Below are 13,071 nucleotides of genomic sequence, written 5' to 3' on the forward strand. Positions count from 1 at the left end.
ATTTTATGGCTCTAAGATTTATTCTCATGTCAAAAGAGCAGTTCTGGCTTTTCTGTAACTCAGCAGAAACAATTCAGTAAGTGATGAAAATAGAATCCTCTAAATAAACCAGAGCCTAAAAAGGCAAATAAAAGGTGTATGCATTTATTCGAAAAAAGAAGAGGGACCATGCATTTAAGAACGAAATTTGCTTCATTATTTTTATTTTTTAATTGATACTTTAATTTTATTTTTTTTAGACATTATTGCAATATGCAAACAACAAGAATGCCTCAGAACATATGGTGTATCTTCTGGAGGTGTATCGACTTGCCATCCAAAGCTTTGCCAGTGCACGCCCATATTTAACTACTGAATGTGAAGATGTCCTGTTAGTGCTTGGCAGATTAGTACTGTAAGTTTAAGTACTTAAGTCGCTGATAAAGTTGAGTACTTTTGGTTGCGATGTTTGCCTGACTTCTCTTTACTGTGATATCACGTTATTCATAGCACCATTAAAGTCATACCTTTGAATGAAATTTCCTTTGCTTTGAGACTTCATACTCTGGTTCCCAGGAGATAAAGTACAAGTGAAGTTCCAGCCAAACAACATAATCTTTAATTGCCTCCAGAATCTCTTCCTCAGGCTTAGCATCCAAGAATGATACATTTTCTTCCTGTCCTTAGGTATAGATCAATATGAGTGACAGAGTGCCTGGAAACTGTGGTGGTCTTTGAGGATCATTTTGGGGGGGAAATACTGTGACATTGTGCCATTCAGTTATATTATTTGAACTAAGAATAATTTTACTAGCAGAAAATAACAGGGTATATATAAGATTACGACCCTGAGTCCATGATAATCTAGCTGCTGTTTTAATATTTGACGGCCTAGTGGCAGATAAAATTATAGCTTTCATTTAATTTTCATCTGCAAACTGAAAAGGTACAACAGCTATTCAGCTTTTAGATTGGGTTAACTTACAGATTGTTTGGGAGGGTAACTTCTAGTCTAGGTGGTCTTGATTTGTTAGAGGTAAAGATTTGGCCTTGCTAGTCTTTCTGTTTCCTCTGCAAATGACAAGAACCTACATAGATGACAGTTACATATATTTATCTTTATCAACTGAATTAACAATAGCATGAGCTCCTGATTTTGTCTTCTGGACTCAGAATGGTTCCTATTTGAGTATCCTCCTACATCCTAATAAACTAAATAAAACTGCTTTGAATGTGATTTCTAAAAGGAATATATTACCAGATGTTTTAAAGCCCAATGTAATTATAAAGCCTCCTGGTTTTTCTTTTTTCTCTTTTTTAAAGTTGAAAAGCCAATATAACAATGTTGAGGAAAAATTTAAAGAATAAGAAACAAATTTCAAATAGTCTAAACAAATGTAAAATGTGTATTCAGTATTCCTGTCATACTATATTTTATTATGCTTATAACCACATTTATATACTGACTTCATTATTTTACATTATAGGAGTTGTTTTGAATTACTGCTTTCAGTGTCTGAAAGTGAACTGCCATGTGAAGTCTGGGTACTCTTCCTTCAGTCTCTACAGGTGAGTTGATTTGGTCTCAAAAAAGATCTGTTTAGATACCCAAGATACCTGGTTAATTTCTCCTAGCAAACTGAAATTGAAAGCTTGGAAGAAAAACAAGTGTATTGTATATTTGTATTAAGTTCATGAGATTTTGAGAAAGAGGTCTTCCAAATGAAAGAGGTGTGTTAAAAAATTGTTTTGGTGTTTCATTTGGTTTTGTTAGCCTTTATATAGCTTAGAAATCAGTGCATATTTTCATTATTCACAAACAAAGTTTTAGACAGAGAATAAAGCTATTTAAAAATGTAAAATTATATTTGGTTACAAATTAGCCATATTTGGATCATTCTTAGTATACTTGTCTAGTAATTTCCCCTAACATTTCAGGGATTATGTCTAGCATTTTAAGTCTCTCAGACAACCAGAATAGTCATCATAGATTCTGTTCATGCATTTTACTTGCAGGAGAGCTACATTGGCTCTCATATTGACTTGATTATCAGCTTGCTTATAGGTGAGCACATCAGAAAGTAGCAAGTTACGGAGGGTAGAATAGGATAGGAGGAAAATTTGCTTGTTACTGATAGAGACAGTAAAACTATTCCAAAAAATAGACGCAATAGTAATAACTATCATCATTTGTTACCACTGTATACTAAATACTGCTTTACTGTTTTATATCTTTTTTTTTTTTAAGATTTTATTTATTTATTCATGAGAGACACAGAGAGAAAGGCAGAGGGGGAAGCAGGCTCCCTGCAGGGATCCTAATGCAGGACTCGATCCCAGGATCACGCCCTGAGCCAAAGGCAGACACTCAACCACTGAGCCACCCAGACGTCCATGTTTTGTGTCTTTTAATCAAGTTACAAACTTTACAATGTAGGGATCATTTGAATCTCCATCTACAAATGGGGAGACAGGCATAGAGTGTTAATTAGCTGCCCAAAGTTATACTTAGATTTATAACCACAGCTTGCTTTTTGCTAGCTGCTCCTCAAGAACACAAACTCTGTGGTAGCCTGGATGTGTTTCATGTAGGCACAAGTAAAGATCTGCGTATTAACAGACATACTTCATTATCTGGAAATTTCTTTCCTTTGGGATATATAACCCAAAATGAGATGATAATAATGTTAATCTTTCTCTTTTGGGGGAGAAGAGGATTTTTTGGGTCATGTCTTTGGCCTATTTTAATCCCTGCAATGCAATCCTAATTTCACATATTCATACAGCTGCTAAAATCATCTTTCATACATAACACACTGATTTTGTCATACTATGTTTTGAAGCTTGCTAGTAGTTTTGTCCCGGCATATGACAGTCTAGAAGGGCAAATCTCATTACTCTTCTTAGAACTGTTACTGTTATTTATAGTAGTATCCTTTGTAGAGAGAATACTGTCCTATTTCTTTATTATTTTCTTAGAGTGTATGCCTGCATAAAATCGTTGCCTTTTCCCTCTACCTGCATAACTTTTTCCACAGGATATATTTTTGAATATGTGTTCAATAAAATCAATGCAGTAGAGGTACAGATAAATATAAGACGTGGTCCTTATTAAAATCTGAAAGGTAAAACCCTGAAGTTTCCTTATTTCAGTGTTAAATGGACAAGGCAGCAGATAGTTTTGAAGAAAGTTTTGGTAAAAGAATAGTTTTATCAGAGCAGGCCACAAACATAACAGACTCATTTCACTGTTTTCAGCTTGTAGAACCCTTCCAGATGTTTTGCCTACGGATATGAAAATATACCCTGAAATAAGTCTTCTAATAAAAATGAGATCTCATTTTTTGCAACTTTTTTAAACCTAATTTTATCATGGTTGTATGTCTAGGTTTGTATATATAGGTCTCCCTTATTTTATGATTGCCTGTGATTCTGTTAGGTGATTACACCATAAATTATTTGGCCACATCTCTGTTATTATAAATCATGCTAGAGTGAACTTCTTGTGCTAGTACTTCTGTATTGTAGATTTTAAACTGTGGACTAGTATATTTTTTACCTTAACAAATTTAAGTTTTAAAATGATTTTTAAATTCTGCCATAGTTTTTTAAAGACTTTAATATTACTTTTTTAAAAAAGATTTTATTTATTTAGTCATGAGAGACAGAGACAGAGAGAAAGAGAGAGAGAGAGAGAGAGGCAGAGACACAGGCAGAGTGAGAAGCAGGCTCCATGCAGGGAGCTCAGTGTGGGACTCGATCCTGGGTCTCCAGGATCACGCCCTGGGCTGAAGGCGGTGCTAAACCGCTGAGTCACCCAGGCTGCCCCCTAATATTACTTTTTAAAAGTAACTTTGCTATAATATATACCTTTTGGTAACAGAGGATTATACACATCATTCTTATGCAGAATACACTGTAGTTTGAACAGATGAAAAATAGAAAGCTGTTTTTATTTTTTTAACCCAGGCTATGGCATTTTATTTTAGTTGCTGTGTATCATGGTAGATGGTATTATTTTCTGCCAAAGTGTGATGATATAGGTCTGTTAGATATTGTATATAAGGTGACCAGACCCTGCAAATTCTGAAATTTGTATATGGAATCTTATTCTTCACTGTAGGATAAGTGTCTCTTATGCTAAGTTAAGGAGAAAGAAGCCTGAGTACAGTTCAAGCCCTTAAAGGAAAAATTGCAGCATTGATTAAATATTGCTATTAGTAAACTGTTATTTAGAAATATCACTTTCTGTGTCAATTCTAGATTTTAAACCCTTTCTCTACAGAAAGTAACTCAGCATATTGGGAATGCATGTATTAAAAACCTATCATTTTGACATTAGGAGACAAATTAATTTTATTTCTTATATTTCACTTACATGAATATAAGATTGTATACTTAGGTCTGTGAACATCATTAACTTATATTTCCAAAGAATATTGCTATAAATGGAAGCTTAAGTTTTTTGAGAATTTCGGCAGTCTAAAATAGAGAAACCATTAAAATTTTAGAATGTGGGAATAACCAATAACATTCACTAGTAATAGAGGACAGTGACATATACTTAAATCATTTATGTCAAGTTGTATTTCTGACCCCTTTCTCCTGATCCTTTGTGTACATAAATATTTTAAAGAACAAATTATTGGCAATATATTTTGTTTTCTGAGGAGATAGAATGATAGCTACTAACCTAGACTTTCCATGATATTTTATGTATAGCCACTTTTCATTTAAAAAGTCATTTGTGGGACGCCTGGGTAGCTCAGTGGTTTGAGTATCTACCTTTGGCCCAGGGCATGATCCCGGAGTTCACATTGGGCTCCCTGCATGGAGCCTGCTTCTCCCTCTGCCCATCTCTCTCTCTCTCTCTCTCTCGAATAAATAAATAAAATCCTTTTTTAAAAAAGTCCTTTGTTAGAATTTAAACAAAAAATATATCAATTGGCATCATTACATAATATTCCTATTAGAAGGAATAGCTTGCCTTTGTGACTACTTCAGAATCCTTTAAAAGAAAGTTGAACAGTGGGCTTAAAATAGTCTAGTAATGTGAAATTGTAAATTGAATTGTGATAATTTTACCTAAGGAGAATTAGGGAAACATTTTAAAGGTGCCCTTTAATTTAGTGGAATCACTCTAGTTTCATTTTTTTTTAAGAAAAAGCTAACAATTCACAAAGCTTTGAGGATAGTTTTTTTTTTTTTTTTAACCCTTATTTCTTCTTAGAAAATCCAAAGTAATGGTCCTTTTTGTGGACGTTCAGATACATTGAAAAGGCAAAACTATTTTATATATTGCTTACTAGCCTGTTTGTGGATGTGCTATTTTTGTTTTAGGAGTCACATGATGCATTATTGGAATTTGGGAATAATAACCTACAAATATTGGTTCACGTTACCAAGGAAGGGGTGTGGAAAAACCCAGTTCTTCTTAAAATTCTGTCTCAACAGCCAGTAGAAACAGAAGAAGGTAAGCCTCAAAACTTGACTGACTATATTGAAGGAAGGTTTAGCTCTTAGAGAGTTAGAATTGATTAATGGAATAAAAATTTGTGAATATCACCTGTGTATCTATACCCCTCTCCTTTAAATAGTAAAAACTAACCTTAAGCATTTAATGTTTTGCCTAAGGATTCTTGCATTTTTAGGTAGTGTTTTAAATATCCCTTGTACTTACTTTAAAATGTTGCATTGAGTAACAATGTTCAAAGTTCCTGAGATACGAATGAGTAATCTGTTTCTAGTCTTCCTTATATGGTAGAACTTTACTGCCCATATGTTGTTCACTGGTTACTACAACTAAGGACCATGAAAAAAATTGCTTTTTGATTTAAACTTATGAAATATTGGAATTTAGCATTTTGTAAAGAAATGCAAAGAATGGAAACTTTCATTTGCAAAATTGTCAGTTTAAGACCAGAAGATTTGTGGGTTTGAATTGATACTTGCATTTTAGACACAAAAAATTATCTCATTTGATACCACCAATTATGATTTCATTTGCTTTAAGGTAGTAGAAACTTAAAAGGATCACATTCTGTTAAATATATATTTCTGGAATAAAAATGAGATTGAGAAGAGTTTTTATACTTTTGGTATGTCTTTAATTTAGGTCTTAAACAGACCATTTAAATATTGATGCCTTAAAATACCCTAGTTAGCTTATTCATTCATCAGGTTTGACAGCCTACTGTATTCACACTGTTTGGTTTTTCTGTATAGTTAGAAGATTGGCAATAAGAGTACTTATTCTTGGTTCCTTCTCTCTGCTATCTACTGCTTATTAGTCACACTGACAAAAGGGAAAGAAGAATAAGAGAAAGAGCTATTTAATAGAAAACGATTGATTTTATTGTTTTCTGTTGAGGCTCCAGTAAATGTCATCCCTTCGTAGATATAAGCAGATGGAGGCTAAAACCACCTTTCTTACTAATAAAAGTTGCTTAGAGGATAGAGCCAAATAGTTTCAGAAGAATCCCAGAATTAGGCAGATCCCAGTCCAGATAGGGCTTGACTAGGGCCAAGAAGAACACTTAACTCTCATACTTTCTAGAGGCAGGCCTAAACTCAAAACAAAAAAGGATAGAGTGGCATTAAAGGTCCACACTTTATTTTCTCATGATGTACAAATCAAATACATCACCCTACCTCAGGAGTAAACCGCAATTTCTTTTTATATAGAAAAATATCAAGAGATGAGGAGAAGCACCCTTCACCTGATAACCTTGTGGTATTCTGTCTATTTAGAGATTAATTAAGGCCCCACTATCTATAAGATTCTGAATGGGTACAGAACACCTACATATCTAAGGGATTATTCTGTGAACTATCATATAAGTGATGGGTAGCCTATATAGTCTGCCTACTTTCTCAGTTACTTTCTCAGTTACCCTAATTTCAGGTCAGGAGATTAGGAAACTTCCTTTATGGCTCCACTGCCCTTATAGCCCAGGTTTTAACATATATTTGAAACTAGAAAGCAGTGACCATCGTCTTATTGATGAGTGTTTTGGGGCATTTCTGCTGGGCATAGTCAGCAGGGAAATAGTAGGTTCTCTCACCCAGGTTTTAGCCCAGATACTGGGCTATCTGTGTATACTACATTGTGTAAAAAATGGTAACATTTAAGGTCCAGTTAAAAACAGCCCTTTTGGAGCCTTTCCACCTCAGGCCACCCCAGCATCCTATCACAGAAGATGGGGATGGTGAGACCAAGCCCAGCTAAGGCTACATTGGTGGTTCCCATCCTGACCCCCATGACTCACGGAACCACTCCTCCCCACAGTAGTGATGGCAGTAGCCACCTGGATCCAGGCAGCTCACAGACCAGGAGACTTCAGCCCACTGACAACAGTGGGGACCCTCCCCACATGCCATAATAGAGTGATTCTAACTCCAACTCAAAAACACCCAGAGCTACCATTTGGTATCTGCTAGTTTTTCCAATTGACCTCTACCCCTTCCAGCACCCTTCTCCCCTTACTTTGCCATAACTTGTGACATCAAAACAATGGCTTTTCCCCCTTTTTCTTGAGACTCAGGAGGACCAAAGCCATAGCCTTTTTGTGTGTGTGTGTGTGTGTGTGTGTGTGTGCGCGCTTTTTTTTCTCCCCTCTCCCCTACCAATGGTCGTAAGAGAGTTCCATCCTTGTTTAGAGTCACTAACTCCTTTCCCTAAATGAGGCTGACAAGGAACCAGCTCCTATACCTCCTTCCAGTTGTTTTTATTTCCCACTCCAGTTTATTTTTTGTGTCCCTTAAACCATCTACCTCTGCAGCCATTTTGTGGATTGTCATGTGCCACTTGACCCTCTAGTAAAAACAAAAATGGGCTTTCCTCTTAAAAAAGAAAGAAAAAGGGCTTTTTTTTTTTTTTTAAGATTTTATTTATTTATTCAGGAGAGACATGGAGAGAGAGAGAGGCAGAGACACAGACAGAGGGAGAAGCAGGCCCCATGGAGGGAGCCCAGTGGGGGACTCGATCCCGGGTCTCCAGGATCATGCCCCGGGCCAAAGGTGGGCACCAAACCGCTGAGCCACCAGGGATCCCCAAAAGGGCTGTTTTTAACTGGACCTTAAATGTTACCATTTTTTACACAATGTAGTATACACAAGGTAAACTGTCATGATGTTTGCAATTTATTTTTAAATAGCTCAGGAAAAGAAAAGCTAAGTAAAGACAAAAACGGTTCAATTGTTGAATCTAGATGGAAGAAAGAATATATAATTAAAAATTATTTTGTAGTGGGGTGCCTGGGTGGCACAGTCAGTTGAGCATCTGACTCTTGGTTTTGGCTCAGGTGGTGATCTTGGGGTCATGGAATTGAGCCCTGCATAGGGCCCCATGCTTAGCAGCATGGGCTTGGGCTTCTCTCTCTCTCCCTCTGCCCCTCCCACTTGTACACACTCTTTCTCTCTAAAATAAATAAATGAAAAAAAAATTTAAAGTACTAAATTGACAGGATACAGGATTTCCTGCCCAGGATTTCCTTTTTAAAAACAAAGTTGAGGGGCACCTGAGTGTCACAGTCAGTTAAGTTAAACAAGAGTTAATCTCACTCTTGTTTTCAACTCAGGTTGTGGTCTCAGAGTTGTGAGATGAACCCACATTGAGTTCCATGCTTAATGCAGAGTACTTGAGATTTTTCTCTCCCTCTTCCTCTGCCCCTTCTGCTTGCGCTTCTTTATTTCTCTCTAAAATAAATAAAATAAATCTTTCAAAAATTGAATAAATAAAAAACAAAGTTAAGATACATAACTTGAAATGAATTTTAAAATTCAAGATTAGGGGCAGCCCAGGTGGCTCAGTGGTTTAGTGCCTCCTTCAGCCCAGGGTGTGATCCTGGAGACCCAGAATCGATTCCCATGTCAGGCTCCCTGAGTGGAGCCTACTTCTCCCTCTGCCTCTCTCTCTCTCTGCTTCTGTGTCTCTCATGAATAAATAAATACAATCTATAAAAAAATAAAATAAAATGCAAGATTGGGGCGCCTGGTGGCACAGTTAGTTAAGTGTCCAACTCTTGTTTCAGCTGAGGTCTTGACCTCAGGGTCATGATATTGAGCCCTGCATTGGGCTCTGTGCTCAGCGAGGAGTCTGCTTGAGACTCTTTCTTCCCCTGCCCCTCCCTCTATGTGCAGTCTTTCTCGTCCTCTCTCAAATAAATCTTAAAAAATAAATGAAATGCAAGATTGGTTTGTGTGTTAAAAGTTGATACAGGGACACCAGGGTGGCTCAGTGGTTGGGCACCTGCCTTCGGCTCAGGTCGTGATCCTGGGATCCAGGATCGAGTCCCATATCGGGCTCCCTGCGAGGAGCCTGCTTCTCCCTCTGCCTGTGTCTGCATCTCTCTCAGTCTGTGTCTCATGAATAAATAAATAAATATTTTAAAAAATAATAATAATTAAAAAAAATAAAAGTTGATAGAGTTGTGTAACTTGTTCTAGTATATTGGGTAAAGTAGAAATAATAGCTACAATTTAGAATTCATTATGTTGTAACCACCATGTTAATGCTTTTCATATCTCATTTAGTCCATAAACCAGGAAGAGATTACACATGCCCAAGGCCACATAGTTAAAATAGGGAGGCAGAATTTGAGCCCAGGTGAAGAGGTATTAAAAGTTTTTTTTTTAAGCTTTTATTTATTTATTCATGAGAGACACAGAGAAAGAGGCAGAGGGAGAAGCAGGCTCCATGCAGGGAGCCCGATGTGGGACCCAATCCTGGGACTCCAGGATTATGCCCTGAGCTGAAGGCAGAGCTCAACTGCTGAGCCACCTAAGTGTCCTGAGATACTAAAAATTTTTGACTGAAGAGTGCTAAAGTTGCTAAATATATGGTTTTGTTAAACCCTTCTAATATGTAAGGCATCGTGCTTACTGCTGTAGGGAACACAGAAGTTAACAAGATGTGGTATTTGTTTACAAATTGTTGATGGTGTAGTAAGGGAGATGACAGAAACAAATAGCAGCAGCTAGTATTGAGCATTTACTCTGTGCCTGGCTCTGTACTAAGTATCTTATCTGCATTACTGGTATTTCATTTATGATTCCTTCAGCTCTGTGAGGTGGATATTACTAACTTTTTTTTTTTTTATAGATAAAGAAACTTGAAGCTCAGAGAGGTCAGTTAATTTGCCCAAGGGTCTCACAGCTAGTATGTGCCAGTCATAATTCAGCCTCATATTAGTGATTCCAAAACTTGAGATCTTAACCTCTTTAAACTGTAATCCTTTATTCCTATGGTTAAAGAGAAAAATAAGTGTGGTGAAAGAAGTAAAATGCTGTGAAAATTTAGAAGAGAGTGGCTTGTATAGATACATACCTGTACTTATGGTGGGATTTGTGACTCAGCTTAACCTGGTAGGACAGATAAACAGAGCAGAATCTGATGTTGGGTAGGATAGGATATTGGGGTGACAGATGTGGCAGGAAGTAGGATGGAAGAATTAGATTGGAGAGTTTAAAGAATTGCTAGGATACAATAAGGATATAATAGTAATTGAAGGACAGAGTTGGCAAGGAAGTATAATGCCAAAATTTCATTTCTGTATGATTAAGAGAATACCATTACTGAAAATAGAAGTAAGGAATAAGGAGCTGTTTGAGTGGGAGATATGATTATGAGTTCATTTTGTGGAATTTAGTGTCTATGGGACTAAAATAGAAAAATCTAAGTGAAAGTGATCTGTTTTCTGTACATACTTTTTTTTTTTTTTTTAATTTTTTATTTATTTATGATAGTCACAGAGAGAGAGAGAGAGGCAGAGACACAGGCGGAGGGAGAAGCAGGCTCCATGCACCGGGAGCCTGATGTGGGATTTGATCCCGGGTCTCCAGGATCGCGCCCTGGGCCAAAGGCAGGCGCCAAACCGCTGCGCCACCCAGGGATCCCCCTGTACATACTTTTTGACCTTGACTAGATATTAGAGTACCTATGGAATTTATTTTATTTTTTAAAAGATTTTATTTATTCATTTGAGATACATGCGCATGCACACACACACAGCATTAGCAGGGAAGAGAGGCAGAGAGAGAAGCAGACTCCCTGCTGAGCCAGGAGCCCAACATGGGGATCGATTCCAGGACGTGGAGATCCGACCTAAGCCGAAGGCAGACACTTAACCATCTGAGCTACCCAGGCACCCCTAGAGTATCTATGGAACTTAAAACCAACACACATTCACTCCCTCCCCCCATTCCAGCTCCACGCTTCACCTGCTAAACCAAAATCTGCAGAGTTGGAGCTCTAGAATCTAGACCTTTTGAAGTACCACAGGAAATGAGCACCTTCTTGCCTATATAGAATGAATTATATTTAGTGGGAGAAAAAATAGGTCCTCTGTACTCAAAATATTTCTGGAATGATAAATAAGAAATTGGAAAGTTACTGTTTTTTAAGAGGAAGACTGGAAGAATGGAGTTAGGGCAGAAAGGAGACAATAATTGTACACCTTTTTGGGCTTTTTGCATTTTGTGTCATGAGCATATGCAGTATTACCCGTTTTTGAAAAAATTTTAAAAGCTTTATAAACAATAGCCAAACTATGGAATGAGCCCAGCTGTCCACCGACTGAAGAATGGATAAAGAAGATGGTGTGTGTGTGTGTGTAAAATGAAATATTACTCAGCCATCAAAAAGATTGAAATCTTGCCATTTGCAACAATGTGGATGGAACTAACGTACTCTGCTAAGCAAAATAAGTCAGAGAAGACAAATACCATTCATTCATGTGTGAAATTTAAGAAACAAAACATATAAATCTGGGGGTGGGGGGCAAAGGGGGCTAGCAAACCATAAGAGACTTAACCATAGAGAACAAAATGAGGGTTGATGGAGGGAGGTGGGTGGAAGATGGGCTAAATGGGTGATGAGTTTTAAGGAGGGCACTTATGAGGAGCACTGGGTGTTGTATGTAAGTGATGAACCACTGAATTCTCTTGAAATCAATATTGCACTGTATGTTAACTACCTAGAATTTAAATTTTTTGAAAAAATGAAAAACTACAGTTTTGCTGTAATTAAGACTGAGCCAATGGTTTATCCTCCCTGAGTTCAATGGTTTATTATTAATACTAATGATTTCTACTCCATGTATAGCCTGTAGACATACCAGCGTGAGCATCATCTGAGAGGCTTGTTAGAAAAGCAAAATCTCAGGTCCCATTTCATACCTACTGAATTAGAACCTGCATTTTAAAAGGATACTTGCGGTTATTTAGAAGGCACTTTCAAGTTTGAGAAACACTCTTTTAGATGAAACACTTAAAGCAGTTTGTTTGCTCATGACTTGTCTTAGCATACAGTATTCTCACCTCTGTTTTTTAAATAATGGTATATAATGATGTCACATATTTGTTGAGTATCTGTTATTCGTAAATCTAGGGATTGTCTGGAACACTGTAAAAGTCACTGCTTGGGTGCTTAATATTTAGTAGTGCTCAGAGCAGCATTTTCCAAAGTGTGTACTGAACCAGGAACATATATTTTACATTGTACTAATAATATGTGTAAAAGGGTTCTCTGGTCAAATCAGTTTGGGAGACATTGGGTTAAATAAAAGTGAACAGTTTTCTTTATTGCAGGACTGTTCAGAGATTTGACCAAGGAATCCTTTTTTTTTCTAGGACTATCTCTCAGGTCTTTTGGTCGGTGGAACACACTTTGAGAAATTCCTGGTTTAGAGGAAAGAACACCACTGGCTTTGGAATCCTTGGCAAGTTACCTAATTTCTCTGAATATTAATTTTCCTAACCTTAAAGTGGGGATAATAATACTTGCCTTGGTGGTGGTGTGAAGAATAAATGAAAGGTATATTAGAAACACTCAGCCTAAAGCTTGGTACCTCATAAAAGTGTTCAAGTGGTAGTTGTTAATATTACATAGGTTACGTCTTTTTCTTGCACTTACACTTACGGTTGATTTCTGTATTCCTTAATATCCTTATCAGAAAGTGAGGGAAGAGAAAGTCAATTAATTTTGATAAAATGTTAGTAGTTTTATGAAGAGGTTTGGTGTTCAGAATAAAACTACTAAGTAATGTGGGAATCATTAGCAAATTTAGTTTATTTTGCTCTCTGCTCTATTAG

General features: G+C 36.9%; 1 protein-coding gene across 1 annotated transcript in view; it reads left to right on the top strand.

The window, feature by feature from the left end:
• The window catches only part of RLF (RLF zinc finger), a 95,299-nt gene that overhangs the window by 32,645 nt on the left and 49,583 nt on the right, over positions 1 to 13,071 (top strand). The window contains exons 2-4 of the mRNA XM_041738445.1: positions 240 to 394; positions 1,467 to 1,548; positions 5,320 to 5,452. Of these exons, the coding sequence (XP_041594379.1) occupies positions 240 to 394; positions 1,467 to 1,548; positions 5,320 to 5,452 (370 nt within the window). The remainder of the gene's footprint in view (positions 1 to 239; positions 395 to 1,466; positions 1,549 to 5,319; positions 5,453 to 13,071) is intronic.

The sequence above is a fragment of the Vulpes lagopus genome, chromosome 23 (assembly GCF_018345385.1).
Source record: "Vulpes lagopus strain Blue_001 chromosome 23, ASM1834538v1, whole genome shotgun sequence".
NCBI classification, from domain to species: Eukaryota; Metazoa; Chordata; class Mammalia; order Carnivora; family Canidae; genus Vulpes; species Vulpes lagopus.